At 43.0% G+C, this 26,352-nt stretch overlaps 1 protein-coding gene across 1 annotated transcript; it reads left to right on the top strand.

Moving 5' to 3' along the window:
* On the top strand, positions 1–25,840 carry LOC119661441. Its single transcript, XM_038070787.1, has 3 exons — positions 1–148; positions 24,774–25,043; positions 25,334–25,840. The coding sequence occupies exons 1-3, from the start codon at positions 142–144 to the stop codon at positions 25,765–25,767; spliced, it is 711 nt and encodes a 236-aa protein (XP_037926715.1). The 5' UTR covers positions 1–141; the 3' UTR covers positions 25,768–25,840.
* The last annotated feature ends 512 nt before the right edge of the window (positions 25,841–26,352 follow it).

Below are 26,352 nucleotides of genomic sequence, written 5' to 3'. Positions count from 1 at the left end.
CGCTTGAATCAACAATATGTGATCTAGGCATTAAGACCTATTCAGTCTGTAAGTAAAATTCAATTAGTTAATACGGTTTGTGTAGCCACTCGGGGGAAGTAATTCAGTTCCAATCAAGCCAACAACCTAAAATCACCTACCATGTCAGGTGAGTAATAAATTTCAGATAAACTTATCTTTAAAAAGTTAATTTTCAACATTTAATATGTGAATCATCGTCATAAGCAATAATTTACGTGGCCGTTCATGAGTGCTCCCATTACGAAAACGATAATATCGAGAACCTTCGTTTCGCCATTATGCCGTCTCCAACGTGCATATCGATGTGTTATCTCTAATATTTTCACATTGAAAAAAAGCTTTCGAGAAAGTACCTTTAAAAATTCGAGTTCTTCGGACCTCCAAGTCAATAATGCTTAAGTAACAGAATTTAACTGTAATAATAGAAACAATTATCAATAAAATAATGAAATTATACGGCCAAAGTTTGATCAGCACTCATAGTATAAAGTACAAAGTGTTGTATCAAATTGGCAAATATTTTAAAAGGTTCGATGAATACTTCTTCTACTAATCAGCGGTAATCTCATTACATCGGCCTTAGATACATATATGCATGTAGATAGAGCATAAATCCTTTTATTATAGTTAGCAGCAGTTACGCCATTATTTACAAAAATTCTTTCAATAATAACCCAGTCTACAGATATGGATATATATATGTATATAAGCATCTTCAGAACTTATTTCAAGCTAGTGAGTTATCATATATGCTTGTATAATAAAAAAAATTCGAAATTGAAATCACAATGCCACATAAAAGGATATATATTTCTAAAATACACATTGTGGAGCAAATTTTAATAATTGATGTTTTATTCAGTGGTTTTTCTATATACATGTGCTATATAATTTTAAACTCTGATTATTAGCTAGAATCTAGTTTATGATATCTTTTAATATATAGTGAATTCTACGGGCAATCATAAAATTCCCATCATTGGTTTATTTTCAATTGAAAGGTAAAGAAAATAAAACATATCTACTTTCCACAAAGCTTTAAGCATTGTTGAGGCCCTATACTCCACATATATATGTATATAACATACGTGACTCACTCTGGGCAAAGGTATTTTCAAAAATCGCCCCGCCCTTTGAAGGCACTTTACATACTTTACAAATGTCATCAATCCATCTTACTTTTGTCTGGGGGCTCCATCTTGCCACCACGGGAATTTCATGACCTCGCTTTAACAAAATCAAAATTGAGGCATATTTATCAACTTATGATCTAATTCACAGGATAAGTTTGTAATATTTCTCCTTTACTAAGCTTACCATTACTTCCTAAACAAATATATACATTTGGATATGCTTCTTGTTCAATCCCTTGTGAAATATAGGACATGTACACAATTATTTTTGACATTGTCAAGAAGCAAAAAACGAACAACATCGAATTGCACTGGTCAAACGAAAACAGTAAAAATAGGAGACTACAACTTAGAGACTGTTGAAAATTTCTCCTATCTAGGGTCGAAAATCACAACCGATAACAGCTATGACGATGAAATCAGCGCACCGTTGTTGGCTGCCAACGGAGTCTATGACAGCTTACAAGAACTGTTTGCCTGAGATGGAGCGATAGCATAGATCAGGACGTCAGACAGCTTTTAGGGATATCGAATTGGTGGATCTCGGCACGAAACCGGGATGGTTGGAGCCCGTTATTAAGGCAGGCTTTGACCGAATACCGGTTATTGCGCCGTTGATGGTGATGAAGATAATGCTATTATGTATTAATCGATTTTTGGTCATTCTTAAAAAAACAGGCATGGCATACTTAAAGGACTTTCAGCCTTTGCCCCGTTCAGAAACGGGGTCGGCCCATCTTGATCGGTTGCGTCATTTTCCACAGTCGTATCAACCTAACGTTATAAACATTTCCCAAATGTACTTTGATGTTTATACCAACCTTTTCAAATAAGCTTTCATTAACGCAATTTCTCTATGATTTGCGCAACTCCATATTGATCGCAGACGTCCACATTTCTGATGCGGTCATGGCGTGTTACGCCACTGGTCCAACGCAACATCTTTGCCTCCATTACCGCGAGGTACCGTCCATTGGCTTTTACAGTCGGCCAACACTTAAAACCATAGAGGGTGACAGGGCGAACGACACTGCGGTCGGTTTTGCACTTGAGACGTTCATCGATACACCGATCACAAAAAACACTTCTTGTGGAAAGCCACTTCATCCAAATTGCTCTGGTGTGTTAAATAATTCCCTAACGCAATTCTCCATTGGTTGGTTAGCATTGACCCAAGATATTTAAATCGCTCATTTGTGCACAGGTTACTGCTACTTACACTGATAGTGTCTGTTTCATTGGAGTCAATCATCAAAAATTCTGTTTTAATCAGATTCAATCCGAGACCGTGTTGCATGAGGCGATCATTTCACTTCTGGATAAGATGATCGAGATCTGCCTTACCATAAAATGCTAGGAAAATATCATGTACATAAAGTTGCGTTTAGGACGCTGGACGTTGAATCTCCCGTGTTGTAGTGTCTATAACAAAAACAAAGAGGAATGGTGAGAGGGCGCTTCCTTGGTGAACACCGACAGAGACATGAATTGGTGTTGATATACCCACCACATTTCGAACTACACTTTTCGGATCGTGGTAGAGTAATGTAACCCAGCGTACAAGTTGCGGCATCAGGTATTACCCAAAGCATACCAGAGAGTGTGTGTACCACACGGTCAAACGTTTTTCTCCATGTCCAGAAATGCTATGTAAAGAGGGCGATGCTTCTCACCGTATTTTTCCATGAGTAACCGCGCAGCAACCGGATCGGGCGGCAATTTGAACATTTCGCTGGATTGTCTTTCTTTTTCCATATTGAAATGGACGCTCTCTCATCAGTCTGATGGTATTCTACCATACCCAACAATCCAATTGAAAAACTCACTAAGCCACAGTGTTCGGTCCCAGTTCTAAGCTTTCAAGTGCTTAGTGGTGATGTCGTCAGGTCCTGCTGTTTTCCCCGCTTTCATTCGTTTTATTGCTTCCGCGACTTCAGTGGGGCAACAGATGGAATTGCTCCAAATGTCAGCAATACTTGTGAAAGTGGAGGGTGAACAAATTCTTCCGTTGAATCTGTTTAAAATAGTCTTGCCATTTATCTGTCGTGACTTGCCGATCGGTAAGCAAAGTACTGTTTTTATCATTAACGCGACAAAAGTGTTCGATATCCTGTGTGCGTTTGTGTTCAATAAATCGGCATAGATCTCTCTCGCCTTCCCGATTGTCGAGTTTATCGTAAAGGGTTGGACCGGACCGGAGGGTAACACCCAGCGCTTTCTTTGCTTGATTAATAATCAACGCACTGGAGGGATATTAAAACAACGAACCCGGCAACGAAAACGGACTAACGATTTGTAAATTTTCTCATGGGCCGTGCCCTCCTTGTCCAAATCGAATGCTGCCCTGCAACTAGCCGATACCCTATCCTAATATAAGGCTGGTGTAACAGCGTTAGAAGAGATGCGCTGAACAAGGACAAAAGCCATTGCACCATATATTATAGTGACCATCCAGTAAGCCATATGCTCGGAATAGGTTTCTTAGTCAGGCGAAAGGTAAAACCGAACTCGAATAACAGTACTATCCCTCTACCAATCACATGAGAGTGAATACTGAAGCCATCCACAATAAAACCCACAAACAGATTTAGCCCTAGCCGCATCAAAAGTCGCAACGATTGCTTCGACAATGAATGTAAGCCAGCAATGGAACGAAAGAATGCTGCAATGCTGTACTCTCAAAGAGCGTGAGCACGAGCAGAGACCCATCACGAACTTCATCGAGCTGAGAAGTGACTTCAGAGACAGAAAAAGAAACCCTGGGAAAACAAACAGGTCTGTAAACTCGAAAAGTACAGCGAGTAACCGCACCAAGCACGCAAGTTTTACTAACAAGTCAGTAGAATGCAGCCTTATCCAACTCGATGCTCATCCTATCTAGGCAAAGATGGAAATCTGATTTCCGAGCGTATGGGCATATTTTAGCGATGATACTTCGATGAACTGCTCAACAACCAAGGCGAGTTGGAAATCCCGTCAACTGAAGCCGACGGACAAATGCTGCCTCCATCAAGTATGGAAAAAACAGCACGTGGAATCCATCGGCTTAAAAATCTTAGATCGCCAGGAGGCGATAGAATTACAGCCGAACCGATTAAATATGGAGGCGTCCGATTACACCAAGCAATACATCAACTTGTCTTCAAGGTGTAGGTCAGGGAAGCAATGCCTGATGACTGGCAATAAGACATTATCTGCCCCATACATAGAAAGGAGGAGGATATTTCGCAGTTCAACAATTATAGAAGTATCACGTTGGTAAGTGCTATCTTTAAGATATTTTCCGCTATCTTGCAAGGTCTATGCAGACGGTATCAACAACATGGGAAAAACAACCAGACATGTAGAAACTGCCTTCATTCAGATCGAGCAGGCGGCGATTGGCGCAAGATGTTGAGCTACACATTAATGAAAGCAGGCGCGGATAAGGGAATGGTCGACGGATGCGTTTTGGGGATGCACATGCACGCTTCAAGGGATGTTCATGCATAGGCATGCCTATGCGCAGGCCGAGTAAATGGGAACTAAACGCCCGCCCGTGGATAAAAATTGGTTATGGGAAGGACCTCCAAGGTCCAAGGTCCAAGAGTGTGTGATCTGTAGGTCCCTTTACATGCAGCAAGTGGCGCCATTTTGTGTTAAGTTTAAGGGGGACTCCCCATACATGTGAATGGAGGGTGCAAATTTTTTTTTAAGGTTTTGTGTGAAACAAAACATGATTAGAATCGATTCGATGTCTGTCTGTCTGTCTTTTTTTTTTTTTTTGTTGAGGAGGTGGAAATCTTCAAAAAGACACTGGTCTCGACACACCAGCGTGTGGAATTTTTACCCACTAAAACCACCCCCGACTCCCTCCCTGCCCCGCGGAACCACCATAAGGTATTACATCACGGGGCGGAGTCAGCTCACTCTAGCTTTGCCACCTTTCTTCTAAACGCGACGCACGTGACCGGGTTTTTCTCCTCTCCTCTGCTTTTCGCAGTTTATTTTGGATAGATGCGATCATGGAGTTTACCGCATCCCAATTCTCTAGATGTTGTAGCATTTTCGACACTAGATTTTCTGGTACCAGCACCTCTCCTAGAGTCACCTCTAGATTCCTCTTTTCTTCCACAAATCTCGGACAGTGGAAGAATACATGCTCTGGGTCCTCTGGGACTCCATTGCAATTTGGACAATCGGCTGAGGTGTCCAATTTAAACCTGTGAAGGTATTGGAGATATCCTCCGTGCCCCGTGAGAAACTGGGTGAGATTATAATTAATCTCACCGTGTCGTCTCTCCAACCACTCCTTGATGACAGGAATGAGCATGTGCGTCCACCGGCCCTATCCCGAACGTTCCCACCGTTCTTGCCATCTATTTATGGATCTCTCCCTTTCAGTCTTCTTCGTCCGCGATGAGGAAGAGGCTGGCTTTGCATTGTATATGTTCGCCATCTCATCTGCCAAGATGTCAATCGGCATCATTCCAGAGATGACGAATGCTGCATCATCTGAGACAGTCCTGAAGGCAGAGCATACCCTCAGGGCTGTCCTCCTGTAGACTGAACTCAGTTTGGTAGCATTCCCTGACATCCACAACGCCTCCCTCCAAACTGGGGTTGCATAGAGCATGATCGAGGTCACCACCCTGGCTATAAGCAACCTAGAGGTATGCCGTGGCCCTCCAACATTCCGCATCATCCTTGCCAGGGCCATACTTGCAGTTGATGATTTGTCGCAAACATACCGCACACGTTGCTTATAGCTAAGCTTCCTGTCTATCACCACCCCCAAGTATTTGATGGTCGGCTTGGAAGTGATGATATGATTCCCGATTCTAATACAGGCGTAATTTCTCTTCCGGCGCTTGGTGATGAGGACCGCTTCCGTTTTTTCCTCCGCAAGTGTCAGACCAGAGCTCTTTAGTCAACTTTTAACAGCACCGATTGCCTCGCTTGAGTATAACTCAGCATCTTCGAGATGCTTTGCGACAACAACCAGCGCTATGTCGTCAGCGTAACCCACCACTGTGGCTTCCCTCGGAAGGGGAAGATTAAATACATCGTTGTACATGATGTTCCACAGTAGTGGGCCCAATACGGAGCCCTGCGGGACACCCGCGGAAACAACGTACTCCTGGGGTCCGTCATCGGTGTTATACCAGAGCCTCCTTTCAGTTAAATAACTATCGACGATAGCGGTGAGATAGGCGGGAATACCAACCTTCGCTAAAGATTTCCGTATTAGATTCCAATTGGCCGAATTGAATGCATTTTTCACATCCAGGGTTACTACCACGCAATATTTGCTGGTACTACCCTTTCCGTGAATTGCATCTTCGGCCAAGCCAGTAACCAATTTGATGGCATCAACGGTTGATCTGGCTTTACGGAACCCGTACTGCCTATCTGAAAGGCCGCCCTGGCTCTCAGTAACCGGGAGTAATCTATTATAGATTACCCGCTCTAGCATTTTCCCCACCGTGTCCAGGAGACGTATGGGTCGATATGAGGATGGTTCACCTGGAGGTTTACCTGGTTTAGGCAGAAGTACCAACTTCTGCCGCTTCCATGCCACTGGAAATATCCCCTCGGACATGCACGCTTCGAACAACTCAGCGAACATGTCCGATCTGGATTTCACGGCAAGCTTAAGGGCCTTATTCGGTACTCCGTCCAGGCCCCGCGCTTTATTGTCTCCTATTCTACCGCAGATATCCAACAGCCCGTCTCTGGTGACTGGCGGAATTTCCGCCACATTCAGAGGTGGTTGAAATGTGTCGGTGCTCTCCTCTTGCTGGGGGAATAACCCCTGGATGATTTTTAGCAAGAGAGTGGGGCACGTGATCCGCGGAGATGAACGGCCTCTGAATCGTTCCGTCACGATTCTGTAAGCATTCCCCCACGGGTTTCTGTTCGCTTCTGAGCAGAGCCCCTTAAAGCACTCCCTCTTGCTTCGCTGGATGGCGAGCTTCAGGTTTTTGCGGGCTGCTTTATAGGCGCGCTCTTTTTGCCCCTGTTCGACTCTACCTACCGCCCTCTGAGCCACTCTTCTGGCTCGGTGGCAAGCTGATCGAAGGCCGGTCAGTTCATCATTCCACCAGTAGTTTGGTCTTCTACTGGGGAATGAACACCTTCTAGACATGGACGCGTCACACGCTTTGGCAATGCATTGAGCCAGATGGACGGCTCTTTCCGTAGAGGTGCCTGTTTTATTAGGCTGATCTAACCACACCTGTATGAAGGTTTCCTCATCCAAAAATTTTGCAGACCAGCCTGAAACCTTTTTCGGTTTCGGGCATGATAGCTTTTTGGCCTGTGGCTCGACACATGTCTCAAAGAAGGTTGCCTGGTGGTCGCTGTGGGTGTAGCGTTCACTGACGCACCAGGACATACCACGCGCCAGCGACAAAGGTCAGGTCTACAACCGAGCCTGACCCCCCTTTCTGGAAGGTGTTCACAGCACCTTTGTTACCCAAAACTATGTCCATCTGCACAAAAGCTTCTAATAAACTGCGCCCCCTAGCATTTGATTCCCTACTACCCCACTCTAGGGCCCAAGCATTGAAATCACCAACAATCACCTTTGGACTTCGTCCCCTCGCGTCGACAACAAGATTATCAAGCATTTGCTCGAACTCAGACAGTGTCAAACTTGGTGGGGCGTAGCAGCTGTATACATATACACCACTTATTTTCGCCCACACGAAGCCACTACCTGCCTGACTTGCAGTACATTGTATGGCCTGTCGACCGCAAGCCTATATCGCAGCTCCACCAATCGAATCTTTGACCCATATGGCACCGTGACGGTGTCTATACGGTTCGCTTATGATGGCGATTTCCACCTCAGATTCAAACGTGGCCTGCTCAAGTAAATCCTGTGCGACCCTGCAATGATTGAGGTTTATTTGAATAAACCTCATTTTCCCATTGCAGTGAGCACCTTCCTAAATTCCGGACATTTACCACTTCCGGCAATATGCCGGTTATCCTGTCTATCTTTTACTCCGCACAATAGGCATTTGGGGTCCCTATTGCACTCTCTGGCAATATGGCCTTTCTCCCCACACCTTCTGCATCGCAATGCTGCTGGTGCATGCCTTCGCGAAGTGCCCAAACATAAGGCATTTAAAGCACCTCTTTAGTGAAGTTTGCTCCCTTAAACGGCAGACAACCCATCCAATCCGAACCCTTCCAACAGCCAACAACATCTGTGCTGCCTCCGCTGGTACTCGTATTGTGGCCGTTTGAGTACCACCATAGGCTTTTCGTAAGCCCACAACAGACTCTTCGGTGAGTTTTTCCAACTTGAATTGCTCCTTCGGAGCAGTACAAATTTCCTCTTTCGATGTTACTTCATCGAGATCCTTACATTGTATATAGATCTCATGTTTTTGGGCACGCACTGCGGCATTCTCCCCAAGTGAGTTTTTCACTTGAGTGCGAAAGTCATCAGTTTTGCCCACGCTGGATCTTTTCAGCTCGAACATGAGATTCCCTTTCTGGGTTCTTCGGATTCGGTTTACATTTCCGCTCAGATCTTTTAAGTCGGGGTCCGCTTTGACCTTTTTGAGTATCTCCGCGTAGGACAGATTGCCCTTACTGGAGATAACAATTACATCTGGATGAGTTCGCACTTTTGCTTTTCGTTCCGCTTTTTTGTTGGTAACTTTAGTCCATCCATCGTTTTCACTGGTCTTGGGCTTCGCAACGCTGGTCGAGTTTCCTAGATTCGCTGTACGATTTCCTCCTTCTGACCTGTTGGTGTTGGTTTTTAGGATGTCCTGTCCGCCTTTTTTTCTCTTAGGCGCCTGCTGATTATTTAAAGGATCCCCCTCTTTTTCACGTACTCGCTTATTTCGATGGGATTGGATGGTAGTACGGTTAGGCGTCACTTGGGTCGCTTGTGATACTGTTGGCACAGCGGGATTCGGCGTGAACTCGGACAGCTCAACTATTTTTGCCCCAAGCTGGGTGAAGGGTAATTCCTCCGGATCGGGACTCTGCTCCCTATAAGCCCCGACAGAGTTGCTCCTTTTATGCGCTCCTTCACTTTTGGCGTTTATTGACCTTGCCTGTACTTTATCCTTTATCGTCTTTGTCGTTGGTGGGGATCTCAAAGTTGACGAGCTTCTTCTGAATGGATCTCTTCCTTGTTCCTGGAGCACCTCTTGCTGTCGCGCATCTTGGACATATGCGGTGGGTGTTGTCACAGCTTTCGTCGTCCAACGGTCCGTCTTCAGTTCATCCTTCGTTGTTCCTGCTACTGGTGTTCTCGGTAAGGTCGTACTTCGCTTGAACACTTCCTTCTCCAGGTCCAAATCACTTGTAACATTATATGCCAAGGTGGCCAAGTTGTCCACTACCGAGGCACTGCGGTCGAGGGATATCGACGGCCGGGAGCCCGCTTGCTCACTCCCAAAAACCGCCGGTACTGGGGTTCCGAGCCCCTGCACCGTAAGTTTACTCCTTCTCTCGTCTTCCATGGTGGTTTTATGTTCTGGGTATCCTTCCCATAGCCATTTTGGTCCACGCACCAGAGATGAGCAAACACTAGCCCATACACAGTCAGAAAAGAAAAGTGCATGAACACATATTTACATATCAATAGGTATGCCCCAATCCGCCAGCTGGGGTCGCGCCTGATGGGAGAACTGGCCACTCCTCACAGGTCTGTCTGTCTGTCTGTCACAGCCGATTTATTCAGAAACGGCTGGACCGATTTTCACGAAAATTAGTAAGTGTGTGTGATCTGTTGTTCCTTTTACATGCAGCATGTGGCGCCATTTTGTGTTAAGTTTAAGGGGGGACTCCCCATACATGTGAATGGAGGGTGCACAATTTTTTTTCATAAAATGTTGGCATATGGGGTATCAAATTAAAGGGCTCAATTAGTACTTTTCGAAACTCCATATTTGATATTAGGTGACACATAGGGGAGTGAGGGTTCAAAATGTGACCCCCAAAAAATGAAACAGGTCTCGTTCTCAGAACCTATCCAACCAAAAAATCTGAAAAAAATCACAGTGGTGCATCTCTACGAAATCTAGGCCTCAAAATATATCCGGTTCCGATATCTGCACAAATAAAGTTAATAATAGTATATTTCCACATTTTAGAAAATTTCCGGCAACCCTCCTTATATTCATCCCAGAATTATAAAATTTGGTATGGATATATTGGTTAAGTTTGAAGAAAATCAAACTATTATTAACAAAGTTGTAGGGTGTGAAACTTTGCCATTTTTTGTGAATTTCGTGCACTCTACAACCTGTATGACGTCATCATTACATATCAATTCATCTTATGAATGGGGTCGCAAAGAATTATTTTGTTTCAGTTTTTTAGTCACAATTACTTCAAACAGATATTTATGTATGTAGGTATATAGTATACGCGTGCTAATGAAGTTTACTAATTTAGATATTTGTACATTAAACCAGCGATATTTGATATACGTACTATATATGTACATATGAACGCTTTTGTGCACAAAGTAAATCGGAAATATGGGTACGATCAATTTATGTACGTGCATATATGTGTACAGTATTCGGAAATAGGCCGTTTGTTTGTTTAGGGTGAGCGTAATATCTATGGCTGTAATATGTACGTATGTCTCGTAGTTTGGGAAAACATGAAGGATTATGTTGGCTTTGTAGCTATATACGGATAGAAAAATATGCGTTGAAATTTGTTACATAAGATGAAGACAAAACCTTTATACCCGAAGCGCGAGCTTCCGGTATTCCGACTTGTTTTTTTCATAAAATGTGGCCACGTGCGGTATCAAATTGAAGGGGCTCAATCAGTAATTTTCGAAACTGGTTCCATATTTGGTATATTTGATATATTTGGTGAAACATAGGGGAGTGAGTGCTCAAAATATGACCCCCACAAAGTGTAACAGGTCTCGTTCAAGTGTAACAGATTACGTTCAATCGAAAAATCTGAAAAAAATCGCAGTGGTGCATCTCTACGAAATCTAGGCCTCAAAATATATAGATAGATATATATATATCTGCACAAATAAAGTTATTAATAGCATATTTCCACATTTTAGAAATTTACTCGACAATCCCCCTTATGTCTATCCTAGAAGTACAATGTACAGATGTAAGGGATAATATAATGCACAATTTGATTAAGTTTGAAGAAAATTGTCCGCGTCCACCTCAGTCGACGCGGCAGGACGGGCCCGAGTCCTGTCGAGAAATGGGCAAGGGTTTTTGACGTATGGACGGCGTACGTGCCTGCATGCTAATTGTTGGTACCCTAACTGGAAAGACGAAGGAACTCGCCAGAGCCCTTCCGAAAAGGCGCATTCATATCTGCGCTCTGCAAGAAACCCGATGGTCTGGTGCCAAAAGCTGCGACATTGAACGCGAAAGCGGTAAAAATGGCTACAAACTTTTATATTTTGGTCACCCACACACTCAATATGGTGTTGGCGTTGCCATCTCGGAGGGTTTCCGTGATGCTATTAAAGAAATCGAACGATTTGATGATCGGCTGATGAAGCTCACCATTATATCAACTGATCGCACTATTCACTTCTTCACCGCGTACGCACCACAGACAGGTCGACCTGACGCCGAGAGAGATGCCTTCTGGCAACTTCTCGATGATGTCACGTGCCTGCTGACGACTATATAATCATTGCCGGCGACCTTAATGGTCATGTGGGTAAAACGGCAGACGGTAACAGGTGCCATGGGGGAAAGGGGTTCGGAGCGCGCAATGAGGGTGGCGAGCGTATAGTCGATTTTGCGGACACCCATAACCATGTACTTATGAATACATGGTTCATTAAACGATTGTCTCATCTTTCTACATTTTATAGGAGGAACAGTAAAACGCAAATCGACTATATTCTCATAAGACGCCAATATTTTACCACTGTCACTGATTGCAAAGCCGTTCCCTATGAAACCATCGCACCTCAACATCGGCCGTTAATTGCCGTCCTGCGAATTAAGCCACCGATAAAACAGTGTGAGGAACGCACTGGCCCACGACGCATTAAATGGTAGCGATTTTGTGAGAAGAAAGGAGAAACGATCTCACTCATACGATTGCCCAACCAAATGAAGGACACGATCCACAAAGCGGCCTCTGCAACCCTCGCGGTCACCAAGCCGGGTAAGCGGTACATCAACCGAGACACTTGGCTTTGGAATGATGATGTTGAAATGAAGATCCGTGAAAGGAAACGCTTCTACCACAAATTTCTCGACGATAAAACGCCTGCTAATTGGCAAATTTATATGAATGCCAACCGTGAAGCAAAGAAAGCGGTCGCTGTCACCCGAGCGAACCATTACAAAAATCTTTACGATAAACTGAACACTCGGGATGGCAAGAGAGATCTGTATCGACTTGCTAAAAGCCGTAAAAAATGCACCCAGAATATCGAACACTTCTGTTGCATTAATGACAAGAACGGTACTTTGCTTTCCAACCGTCGAGCCGCAACGGATTGATGGCGAGAATACTTCGAGTAGATTTCAACTGAAGAATTTGCTCATCCTCGACTTCCGATTCGCTTACTTTCCCATACCATGAAGATTTTTGAACACATTCTTTCCAACCACATTCGCGAAATCGTTGAAATAACCGTGAATCAAGCCGGATTTGTCAAGAACTGCGGAACTACTGACGCAATACACGCTGCGCGGTTACTCATGGAGAAACACCGTAAGAAACATCACCCTCTTTGCCTTTCTGGATCTAGAGAAAGCGTTTGACCATGTACCACACGAACTCATCTGGTATGCTTTACGACAACACTTGGTGCCAGAAGAACTCGTGCGCTGGGTTCAATTACTCTACCACGATCCGAAAAGCAAAGTTCGAAGTATGGCAGGTGTATCAAAACCGCTTCGTGTCTTTGTTGGTGTTCATCGAGGAAGCGCACTCCCACCACTCCTCTTTGTCCGTGTTATGGACATCGTCACACGGGGTATCCAATGTCCAGCGCCCTACACACTGCTTTATGCAGATGATGTTTTCCTAGCATCTGATAGCAAAAATGATCTCGAGCAACTTGTTCAAAAATGGAATGATCACCTCATGCAACACGGTCTCAGATTGAATTTAAACAAAACTGAATTTTTGACAACCAATCCCCATGAAACAGGCACAATCACTGTCAGCGGCAATGATCTGCCCAGAACTGAGCGATTTAAATACCTCCGGTCAACGCTATCAGCCAATGGGGAATTGCGTTATGAAATTGCTTCACGTATTAACGCAACCTGGATGAAGTGGCGTTCCACAACTGGTGTTCTTTGTGATCGACGTATCAACGAACGACTCAAATCTAAAATTTACCGTAATATCGTCCGTCCTGTCGCTCTCTATGGTTCTGATTGTTGGCTGACTATAAAAGACAATGAACGGCGTCTTGCTGTAATGGAGACAAAGATGTTACTTTGGACTAGTGGCGTCACACGTTTAAATCACATCCGAGATGAGGATATCCGCGATCGTTAAGGGTTGCACCGATCGTGGAAAAGTTGCGAGAGAGGTGTCTTCAATGGTATGGTCACGCAATTCGTGCAAACTAGAATTAACTTGCCAAGATTGGTCTGAACATCGAAGTCGATGGTAAACGACCAAAAGGCAGGCCGAAACAACGGTGACTTGATACGCTGGATGGGGATTTGAAAGCCTCGAAATTGTACCCAGATCAGGCATTCAATAGAGCCAAATGGCGAGACCGATCACGACAAGCCGACCCCGCTTATGAACGGGACAAACGCTCAAGAAAAAGAAGAAGAAGAAGGGGGGGGGATGGAGGAGAAAAACGCCCAAGCGTCATGTGGCGAAGTCACGCGGGAGACGCAGGTGACGCGTCAACTTCAACGTTGAAGTTCAACATAGGATAGGTGAGAACGCGGGCAAAGGGAGTAGAGATGGAATAAGTGAATCTCTTAGCGTCCGACAAGCGGCCAAAAAGAAAAAAGCCTAATCGCCAAAGAAACCTACGCCGGCGAAAGTTCCGGGTAGTTCTTGGATTACGAGTCCATCTGTGACAGAAGGGGACAGTCTGTAGCTTGTAAAACTAAAGAAGAGGCGGCAAAAAGCGGCGGAAGGAGAAAAAGAAGACACGCCCGGAAGTAACCGTTATTTCCAAGAAAAGAGATATGTCCTACGCCGATATCCTTCGTAAAGTCAAGGCCATTCCGAAAGACCTGGGTGGCAGTGTGAGCCATATCAGGCGTTGCTGAAACTAAACAAATATAGCGAGAAGGCAGTGGATGGTTTTCGCGGCCAGGTGGAGAAAATGCTAGATGAGCAAGCTGATGTGAAAGCTCGAAAGCAACAAATAGTGATCGAGTGCAAAGACCTAGACGAGCCAGAGGCTATTTGCGCTGCGCTAAGAGAACAATTTAACCTTATCGGAATAGAAGAAAGTGCAATCAAAAGGACCAGGAAGGCATATGGAGGTACACAGACCGCTATTTTTAGCTTACCGGTGGAATCAGGGATTAAACTGATTACTGCGGGCAAGATAAGAATAAGTTGAGTCGTGTGTCGACTTAGGGAGCAAATATCTCTCAAGAGATACTTCAGATGCCTCAATTTTGATCACTTTGCAGCAGCAAAGCTGGACGCTAGAGACAACAGGCCCAAAATTATTGCCAGCAATTTCAACGCGTGGGCTCTAGACTGGGGAAGCGATTCTACAATGCCACGACGCACAGTAGGAAACGAAACTACTAGTGGAACCAAGAAATCGCGCTGTTGAGAGCATCATGTCTGCGAGCGAGGAGGCTTTGCCGAAGGACTAGAGAGAAACTAGAATATCAGCAGTCGGAGAAAGAATACCGTTATCTTCGAAGTAGCTTTAAGACGGCTATCCGGGAAAGTGAGCAAAATTGTTTCAAGCAGTTGTGCATTGAAGCAAATATGAACCCGTGGGGCGCTGCTTACAAGATTGTTATGAACAAGATTCGTGGACAAAAATCACACCGAGTGACGTGCCCGCCACTCTTGTTCAAAATTATCGCAATCCTTTTCCCATAACAAGAAGAAAGCGGACCTCATCCAATGGTTCAACAGGACGTCCTAGAATTGGAGAAAATAAGGCTCAGGGATTGGACGGAATTTCGAACAAAGCCCTGGAGTTGGCTGCTAAAATCGGGCCCACATGGTTCATAAGTACATTTGAGTCATGCATGGCTGGAAGAATGTTTCCCGCTCACTGAAACAGGCAGAGGTTCGTTCTGCTACCAAAGCCTCTTCATATTGCCCTATCTGTCTATTAAACACTATGGCGAAGATGTTGAAGAAGATGGTATACAACAGGCTGCTTCCGTTCGTCGAGCTAGCGGCTGGTCTATCGGAGCGGCAGTATGGGTTTTGTTGAGCGCGGTCCACGGTTGATGCCATTGCAACGCTCGTGGACCTGGCCCAGGCGACATCGGCCGCTAGTAAGTGCTGCGTGGTGGTACCGATGGATGTCAGGAATGCCTTTAACTCAGCCAACTGGGGTTTGATTAAGGGCACCCTGGCTAACCGGGGTGTCCCTGGTTACTTAGCTCGGATAACCGAGAGTTACTTTTCAGAGAGACTTCTTAGATACCAGACGGACGACGGACCGAAGGAATATGTGTTCCCCAAGGCTCCGTACTGGGGCCCCTGGCACTGGTAGTAGTTGCGAAACACCACCTGGACGTGGAACTGTATGGAAGATTATAAACCTAGTTGCAACCGTAGAACTTCACATAACTCAGCCTTGGCAGTGATCTCGACCAGATCCTTACACTCAGTCGTAACAAACTAAGAGGCTTCCCATATAGGCAAAAAGGGATGCAACATTTTTTTCTCTAATTGTAGCCGTGTCAGGTACCAAATGAAAGGTTTCAATTAATATGTACTTTCAGAAGCAGATTTTTGTTTCGATATCCATTACTAAATTTTGGAGGAAGGGATCAGGAGTATAAACATTCGGAAATTACCCAACCCAAAATTTTGAATAAATTCAGGATGATCCGCCTATATGAAATCTAGGCCGCAAAATACTACATGGGACGCGGACTGGGATATAAATGTCCGTACAAGAAGAAAAGCAATGTGATATTGCAGAAGAATTTTCCTTCTAAATTTTGACAAAAATATTGTGGCTCATTTGTCACTTTAATACTTTAATTAATGTGGAAAGCATGGACTACAAGGAGTTTCATGTGTTATTTAAACATTATTTTTTAATCTGGAAAGAGACTGTCCAAACTAAACTTATGACGAGCCTGGCCCTTCAAAAACAATGATTTGTAATGGGTTCAGTAACCTTAAACATAGTAATACATGCACCAGTAATGCTGAACATTCTGGACGCCCAGAAAAGGTTACGATTTCAGAAAAAAACTGGTGAAATCCACGACATCATTCTAAACACCCAAAAAGTGAAAGTCGATGAGATAAGTGATTTCAGATATATGACTTGCTATTTCGTCCAGGGCAGACGAATACAGGACAAATATGTTGCTCCACCGACAACAATCCAACCAGTTGCTTGTACAATTTTTCGTGCAATGAGTCATGTAGATTTTCCTGTAGCCAACTCTCGGTCTATATAATAATAATAATCGTTGGCGCAACAATTCATATTGGATCAGGGCCTTGAAGTGTGTTAGAGCACTTCATTCAAGACCGTAACGGTACACTACAGTGAACTGTAGCAGGTAATGTGGTCAGCATTGCGCTCGCCCGAGATTATTACCCTGTACTGTGACTCAGGTACTCATTCACAGCTGAGTCGACTGGTATCCGACGTCAAGTCACGATACAAATGCCACTGCCACCAATGAGATTTGAACCGCGGCCTTCCGTATGACAACCCAGTGTTCTAACCACAGAGCTCGATCTATATGATAATGGATAAGACGATCCAGTAAAGCCCAGTAAACAATCTGACCCGTGGTTAGAGCAAGCCAAAAGCCGAAAGACTTTAGTAGAGTGAGTGGGGCAAAGCGGACCTATTTCGAGGCGTTTAACAAATCTGACATTACGAAGGGAGTGTCAACGCCGGAGAAACGCTGTAAAAAGTACATTGTCCTTGAAGTGGGCCACGTTAAATAGTGAATAAAAATTTTTCCGAAAAAAAAGTTTTTTTAAAGTCGAGTCCGCGAACTTTACAGCCCATGTAATACAACATGTTCCGATATCTACTAAAATAAACTTAATAATAGTATATTTTCATGTCTTTAAAAGTTACCGGAAGACCCTTCCATTTTATCCTTGGAATATGAAGTTGCGCTGTAACATAAAGTACGGTTCATAATACGCTTTATGAATACGATTCGTGCGAATTTACTTTATCTTGTCATATAATACTAAGAACTTATACATAAAGCTACTTTTGCCTATTCCTTTCAAAGGTTTTTTGTGTGAAACAAAAATTATTATTATGGAAATAGTTCTTGAAGCGAACTGTCAATAGCAAAACTTAGGTAACTGGCAATGATGACTTTTGAAGACAACTAACTCCCAACTAACCGTTTTAACATATTTCTAGACACATGATATTAAGCTGTTTTTAAGGTTTTGTGTAAACACAAAATCTTATTAAAATCGGTTTACTGTCTGTCCGTCTGTCTGTCCGTCACACGCATTTTTCTCGGAGACAGTTGTAGCTATTGACACCAAATTTGGTAGAAAGGTGGGAACTGTGAACACTCACACATATAGTGAGTTACATCCTTCTACGTCGAATTTAAGGCGGGTCCCCATACATGCAAAAGGGGGGTATACATTTTTTTTCATCAAATATAGTCATGTGGGGTGCCAAATGAAAGATCTCGGTTAGTACTTTTCGAAACCGGTCTTAGTTTTGACATTTGTTGGAAAGATGGGAAGTGTGGGGGGTTGAAAATTATCATTTCTTTAACGGACCCATTCTCAGAAACTACTTAACCGAAAAATCTTAAAGAAGTCAAAAGACTACCACTGTACGGTGCCTAGACCCCAAAATACCTTCCATACCAATACCTGTTTAAATAAAGTTAAAGTACATTACTATAATTTTTACTAATTGGAAGGAAAGCTCCCCTTAAGTTCCTCCTAGAATCGGCAATATAGGCTACGGCATAGAGCATGATTCTATCAAATTTAGTGAAAATCGTACTATACTAACAAAGTAAAGGTCAAAGCTGTCGCTTCTGTGCAAATTCAAGACTTTAAATGTCAATATCACTTGAAAGTGGATATTCGCACATAATATATGCATATGTTATTTGCTATATACTAATGGAACAAATGCACACTCAAATCTCTATATAAAAGAAATACACAAAACCTTCCCTACATGAAGCGTCTAGCTTCCGGTTTCCCGACTTGTTATGAAATTTCATGATAAAAAATGTACTATTTGTTGTAAAATATAATGCAATGCCATTTATAATGCGATATTTACACTTTAGAGCCTAAGTTTTATATTTATGTTTGCAAATTGTACTCCACTCCTCTGACAAAGTCGCGTCATGACATGACTTTTTTTGCAGCAACTCTGGCAACAACAATATTGCCTAACATATTTACAAGAAATACATATTTCGACACGACAAGACGAAATCAATGGAGAGCAGGTGAAGTGGTGCCCTGCTTCAAAATCGAATTCTCTCTGTGATGTTCTTAATAAGTTCCAGGATCATTTTGGTTAATATCTTTCTGATAGGGAGCACTCCAGTTGTCGCGCTGAAGACATTACCGTCCCCAAGACTGTACTTTTCCATCACATATCCGACCAAAGGGTTATTAGAGCCACTTTGGTATTCAGATTTTTCATAACGATTGCAATGTCACCTTTAGGAAGCCTCTTTTGGACTGTGTTGAGCTGCTCATAGAAAATCTCCTTCTACTCTCCGTGAATGCATAACACAACATTATCTGTGGACCTCATCCTGGACCGGAATCGCGCAGTTATATTTCTATCTAATACAGATTTTCAGGTCATGAGGGCATGTTTAGCAGATGCGGTAAGCATTTATCTGACACCGACTTCATGCTTCCTTCCTCATAGACTTGCTAGAATATAACAACCCAATGTCGCAAAAAGATGAAGAGCCCCCAGATTCCCCCCATCTTACCTCCATAACCCCAGAATATTCAATCTGTATCGCTGAAGTTGAAGCGAGCGAGGATTCTTGTGAGCCTCTATACCGTTCTCGAGAAGCACATTCCAGAATCGAATCATAAACCATTGATGGGGGCAAAGTGTCATAACCGAAAAATCAGTCCAATTCCGACGCGTGGTAGCCGTTTCGGAAGCACGATCAATTTCGAGAGTTACAGGCAACAAACCTACAAATCTCTATCCCTTTTAGTCGCCTTTTACGACAAGCAGCAAATACTTTAAGCAAATTATACACCCCCAATCCATAATAGAGACACCACCAAAAGGAGGACTAATAATCTAACAAATTAACATCAGATATTTTTAAATTTACCGAAGAATGATATGAATTCAGGATTAATGTCGATACAGTGCTCAGGGAGTTAAAAGTGGCCAAACTTTCCTGGAGAAAGCTTCACAAGTAACTGTTTATTTCGGCAAAAATAAGAAAGATCATTTGACGTCAAATCATAAAGTGAATGAGGAATAGCTGGGCAAGTGTTCCTTGGTCAGGGCAAGACCACTATATATATTCCCGGTGCATTGATCGAATTTGGTAGAAGAAAAGCATCGCACATGTCCACCGCTCCTCAATCGTATACACAATAAAACTGTTTACATGCCATCGACTTAGCGATATATCAAGAACATGCGCAGAGCTCACTCTACACAGTACTTTTGGCCAAGGACCAATTAGCAACTTCAAATCAAATACGCGTGGTTGTCGGCCTTGAAAACATAAGGGAACGGCTATGCACTCCGCGTTTAGGAAGCAAATTTAGAAATATAAGCCTCATTATCGTTCACGCCCCTACAGAGGAGACTGCAGAGTCGGAGAAGGAAACTTTCTACGAGGCAGTAGATCGAATCCTCGAAACCTGTCCCAGATATGATATCAAAATCATACCTGGAGATTTTAAAAGCCAACTAGGGATGGAGCCCGTATTCAGGCGATACGTTGGCTCTCATAGCTTACATCAAAATACAAATGATAACGGACTGCGGATTATTCAATTAGCAGTGTCACACGAAATGGTTGTTGGAAGTACCTGGTTTGCACGAAAAGCGGTCCATAAACATACGTGGGCCTCTCCAGACGGGACCACTTTCAACCAAGTTGATCACGTGTTGATCGAACGCCGCCACCTCTCAGCCTCGAAGAATGTCAGAAGATACAGGGGAGTCAATATGGACTCGGATCACTATCTCGTTGCCATGAGCTTGAATAACAACACCACCCAGAATCCCCTCTGACAATCAGGTGAGAGTTAACCTGAAGCCATTCACAACACAGCCCTCCAGAACACCTATAAGAGGGAAATGAATGCCGCAACAACCGCAGTCAACAGAGATCCTGGAGATGAAGCATCAACAAATGATCTTCACAATCACCTGAGGAACGTTATCATAAATATGGCCACAAACATACTTAGCCCCAGCCGTAAAAAGAGTTGGAACGGCTGGTTCGACGATAAATGTAAACTAGGAACGGAACTGAAGAATGCTGCATACAGAGTAATGTTGCATTCTCAAAGGACACGGGCACGCGCGAAGACTTATCACGAACTCCAGAACATCGGCGAGTTGGAAGTCCCGCCAATTGAAGGCGACGGACAAATACTGCCACCACCAAGGATAGAAGAAACAGTCCGTGCAATTCATCGGCTTAAAAATCATAAGTCGTCAGGAACCAATGGAATTACAGCCGAATTGGTTAAATATGGAGGCGACTATTTACACCAAGTGGTTCATAAACTTGTGCTCAAGGTGCGGGACAGCGAATCAATGTCTGACGACTGGCAAAGAGGCATTATCTGTCTCATACATAAAATGGGAGATATTACGCAGTGCAGCAATTATAGCACGTTGCTTATTAACATTTATAAAATATTCTCCTCTATCTTGCTAGACCGGATAGCCCCATACATACCAAAGGGGCTTCACCCCAGGCAAATCAGCAACAGATCAGAGTTTCTCTCTGCGGCAAGCAGGCAAATACTTTTGGAATATGGACATCAGTTGTACAGTCTATTCATCGACTTTAAAGCCGCCTATGATAGCATAGCCCATAGGCGGAATACCAACGAAATTGATAAGACTGACCATTCGACATCAACAATGGTCTATGACAAGGGGATGCTCTATCATGCGTTCTCTTTAATCTGACCCTAGAGAAAGTGATCCTTTATGCTGAGGTGAATGCAAGAGGTACGATCCTCTTTAAGTCCACTCAACTACTGGTCCATGCTGACGATATCAACATAATCACATACAAACTGCCTTCATCCAGATCGAGCAGGTTGCGCGATATCTTGGGCTGCACATCAATGAAGGCAAGACAAAGTATATAGTGGCAACGTTAGCACCAAAAACCAACCAACCAACCAACAACATCAAACTGCACTGGTCAAACGAGAAGAATAAAGATAGGAGACAACAACTTTTAGACCGTTGATAATTTCTCCTATCTAGGGTCAAAAATCACAACCGATAACAGCTACGATGGTGAATTCCGCGCACGGTTGTTGTCAGCCAACAGATCTTGCCAGTCCTTATGTATTCCACGAAGACTTGAGTTCTTAGCAAGAAAAATTGCGAACTCTTGGCCGCGTTCGAGAGGCTACTCGGTTGCGGTCGACTGGCGGACATCAAAACAATTGCGGCGTTCTCGTCTCCTTCCAGTGCCGTCTGCTTTCTGGAAGAAAGGCTTGAACTTGTCCAAGGAGATCCTCTTGGGCTTGCCACACGTCCAGGCTGAACAAGTGCTCCTCACAATCGACTACATTATAGGGGCCCTTGTATTGTGCCTATAGCGGTTTTCGGAGGACATCAGTCCTCACAGCATGTGGGTACAAACTTCAAGTTCCCAGGAGTGTGGACCGCTGGCTGTATGCGACGAAATTGACTCGGTGGCTATAATTTGGGCAAGGTCTCTCGTAGGAGGGGCAACTATCCAGTCTTTTCAAGGCAATCTTGTTTGTTGAGGACCAGATTACCAAGTAGTCGAAGGTTCTATCCGTACTTCAGCTCAGTAAGGCTGGCAGCAGACTCTTCGCGGACGGCTGTTCGGAGACCAAGCAGAACGAAAGGCAAGACCTGCAACCAGAACAGCTCGTCACACCATAATGGCTGCCTTCAGCGACCGGTGCCAACGTTCTGGCATCCTATTAGATTGCGTATGATATGCAGATGTTCGTTGACGTTTGAATTCCAGGAGCTTTCGGAACTCCGAAAAGAGAGTAGATTCAAATTGCATTCCCTGGAACACCAAAGCCAGAAATCCACTCTCGACAAGGGGCCTCAGCATATGAGTGTATTATTATGTCCTTCAGAGGTATTACCTCAGACCACCGCGCAGACAATACTTATAACTGTGCGAGTCTCGCAAAGGACCTATAATATCGAGGTGTATATTGTAGAAGCGTCTTGTCAACCTAGAGAATACACCTACTTCCCTCCTAGCATGGCTAGTGACTCTACGCCTTTGGCATACGATGCACTCTCTGGCCCAAAAGTTCACGCCCTTGTTCATGGACAGCCAAAAATACTTGCTGGAGACTAACCAATTCGTTGTCGGAATGCCAGGCTGCGAAAGTTCGTGCACCAAGCAAAACACTTCCTTACGAAAAGCGCCCGCAATATATGACCTAGGTCCCTTTTCATTCAAGTAGACGAAACAGAAGGCCAAGTTTCGTAGAGCAAAGTGGATGGATCTCAGGAAGGTTTGCCGCATTGTGCAGGCCAAAAGTCATCCCCGTGAAGAGTCTAAAATTTGTTCAAATTACTGACTTTGGAATATCTTCGGGTGCTAGAGGGATTTGATGGTAGGCCTTGGCTTGGATCTCCCCGTCGAAAAAACACGACAATTTTCCATATAATGCGCAAAGTCTTTGATAAGTGGAAATCATCTGAGCATTCAGGCGTCGGGAATCTCCACAAGGATGCCGTTCGCCATTGGACTTGGGACCAAGTGAATTGGAGATGACCAACTGCTGTTGGAGGGACGGCATATACCCTCCTTAAGTAGTTCACGACAACACTCTGTGTGAAGTAGTCTCACTCTTTGAAGTCGACCCCGTGGCCGCCAATTTTCCAACGGGACTCAACGCCTTCCCGCCGCTCCACTTTCAAGAGCCATGAAGTTTAAAAGAGCAGTGCCCGTCGCAATCGTTTTCTCTCTAGCCTTTTTTCACATTTGCTTATAATGTCGAACTCCTAGTATGAAGCGTATGAAGTTGATTATTATGAATATAGTGCTTTCCAGCTCAAATTATTTGCATAAATGGTTTTTAAAAAAATATGGCTCAATTGAATTTGTAACTATGTACACATCATTTCTCACATAAGGAAACAAAATAACATTTTATACCTGAACCGCCTAGCTTCCGATTTCCCAACTAGTTTTGAAGGTTTTCTGGAAAACCCTATTAGAATCGATTGGTTGTCTGTCTGTCTGTCGCCAACCCCTGAAGTTCATTCTAGAAATTCAAAATTTGGCAAATTGGAAAGTATGAAAGAAATCCAACTATCATTAGTAAAGAAATAGGAGATGAAACTTTTACATGTTAGGTGAATTTAGTGCATTCTAAAACGTGTATGATGTCAACATAATATATCAATTCGTCAATACCACAAAAAAGTGAGCTCATATGAATGAGAGGTGGCAGAGGAACATTTCGTTTTAGGTTTTTAATCAATCAATAATCAACAATAACTCGAGACATGTATATATGTATATGCTAATGAAGCTGAGGTAGTGCCTAATGCAGATAGATATATGTGTACATCAAGCCAGTGGTATTCAATATACGTGATGTATGTATATATGTGTATGCTTTTGTGCACGAAGTAAATTGGAAACGTTGTGTACGAAAATTTATATACGAACATTCGGTGGTAGGCAATGTTAAACAGCATGGGCATAATATCGACGTCTGTAATATGTACGAACATCCTGTAGTTTGAAAAAAAATATGAAGAAATATTTCGGGCGTTTAGCCATATACGAATGGAAAAAAGTGCGTGGAAAGTTTTTCATATAAGCTGAACACAAAACCTTTACACACGAAGCACAGCTTCCTATATTTGGATTTTTTTTGGGGAATCCGATATATTCATCGGTCTATTGGTAAGCAATTTGATCGACGGAACTATAAATACCAACAATCAAACTTGGTAGCAGCAGCGGCATAGTTTACCATGCATACCATTCCTCATGTCATATTATGATTGTTAATTTTCAAACTTTCGTTTAAAATTTGGAAATGTGAAGATGCTAATTATATGTTAGTTACGGTATATTAATAATAGTTGCTTGTTGGAATAAATAGCCCTTAACTACCTGCTTTATGATTGATATGATTAATTGCTTTTTACTAACTTCAGGGACACTGGAGTATTCACTGCTTCCTTTTCGTAGATATGTGGATTTCGTAAAAGAGTACTTTATGTGAAAATAATAAAACTAACATGGTTAGTTTTAATTTATTCAAAGTCTTGAACATCATCTCTCATAGATCCTCCTCGGTATGGGTTTCGACCTGAGTACACACCACCAATTGAATCAACATCCCATCCATACAATTACAACCCAGGGGTTGAATTATCTTATCCAATGCCAATGCCTTACGATAGCAACCCAAATCCCTCAATATTAGAGCATCGCTCTAGGAGAAAATCATCATGTTCATCATCGTCCTCATCATCATCTAGCTCAAAGTCGAACTCCAGTTCAGGTGATTCTTATCAACCAGAAGAAAATCTTCCAGGTCCTCCTCCCCCACTTGGTAAGCATTTTGATGAAAGTAACCGTTTATGCCAATGTTGGACTAACGCATAGTAAGCAAGCCTTAAGATAACCATTCAATCTGCTATTTTTTTCTATCTACGTTTTTTTATCTACGTACCTGTCATATATTCGGGAGAATATCCCAGACTTCCCATTTTTTACCATTCATTCTAGTTGGCTAATTATGAATGTTAAGCACTAATCCTCATCCTTCATAAAATTGTAATTGTATTTGCGTATATATGATATTGTTTGTAATATTTCTAATAACGGCAACGTATATTGTAGGCTTTCTGTGGCAACGTTCATCAATCTACAGCGAATTCCCTTACAATGGAGCTGTTCGCGCAGGAGTTGATCAAGATGGAACACAAATCTTCGTGGGACGGGCGTATCATGAAGGGGATATTATCCCATGTAAAATCATCCCAGAAAAACAAGCATGTTATATCGCGTACGGCGGCGAAGAAATCCTAAAGAACGAATTCGAAGTTCTACGAACCGGTGAGCTATCATGGCAATTTGCAACGAATGGCGATATTCCACCAGGAGCTCTTGAAATAGGCCGGACAACAGATGGCGAACCCCTGTACGCAGGGCGCTGCATGTGGGAAGGATCGCAAACACCAGGAAAAGTACAACCTTCCCATGGCTGCTTATACTTTCCATTTAATGGACAGGAGATAAGTGTAAAAGAGTATGAAGTTCTTGTACTTCAGTAGGCTCTTCACAATCAGTAACATTTAGATAAATCTTAAACTACTACTGACTGCACAATAAATAATTTTCAAAGTATCATTTGTTTCTTGACTATTGAATTTGAGGGAAAGTATTCTTTTAAAATATCTTTACTACATGGGTTCTTAGCTGCCAACATAAAAACAGCTGCAGGGGACATACATATCATACAAAGGGGGCACACGAAATTTTATTCACCTAATGCATCTAATCAAATTAAAAGTTTAAATTAGTACTTTCACATACAGATTTTAGTTTCCATGTAAATTGCAAAATTGGCGACTAAAAATGTACAAACTCAACTGTACAAGACTCATTTTCGTAAACTATCAAACCCAAGAATCTAAAAAAAATTCAGGATGTTGCTCTCATATGAAACCTAGGCCTCTAAGTACTTACTTACTCACCAAGTACCTACTCAAATAAACTTAATAATAACTTAATATTGACCAGAAAACTCCACTTAGCTTCATCTTAGAAGTACCAAATTTTGCGGAGACAAACACTATGGAAGTCCGGCTAGTAGCGTAAAAGTTATTACAATTCAAAGGTATTAATGTCACGCGAAT

Source organism: Hermetia illucens, chromosome 1 (genome assembly GCF_905115235.1).
Source record: "Hermetia illucens chromosome 1, iHerIll2.2.curated.20191125, whole genome shotgun sequence".
NCBI lineage: Eukaryota > Metazoa > Arthropoda > Insecta > Diptera > Stratiomyidae > Hermetia > Hermetia illucens.
Note: the sequence above shows the minus strand (reverse complement) of the source record. Positions and strands in the feature narration are given on the sequence as shown.

What these genes read in the sequence shown, in the direction of transcription:
- LOC119661441 (XM_038070787.1), top strand. An exon ending in AGGTCCTCCTCCCCCACTTG is followed by an intron (nt 25,044 to 25,333) that starts GTAAGCATTTTG and finishes CGTATATTGTAG; the next exon opens with GCTTTCTGTGGCAACGTTCA.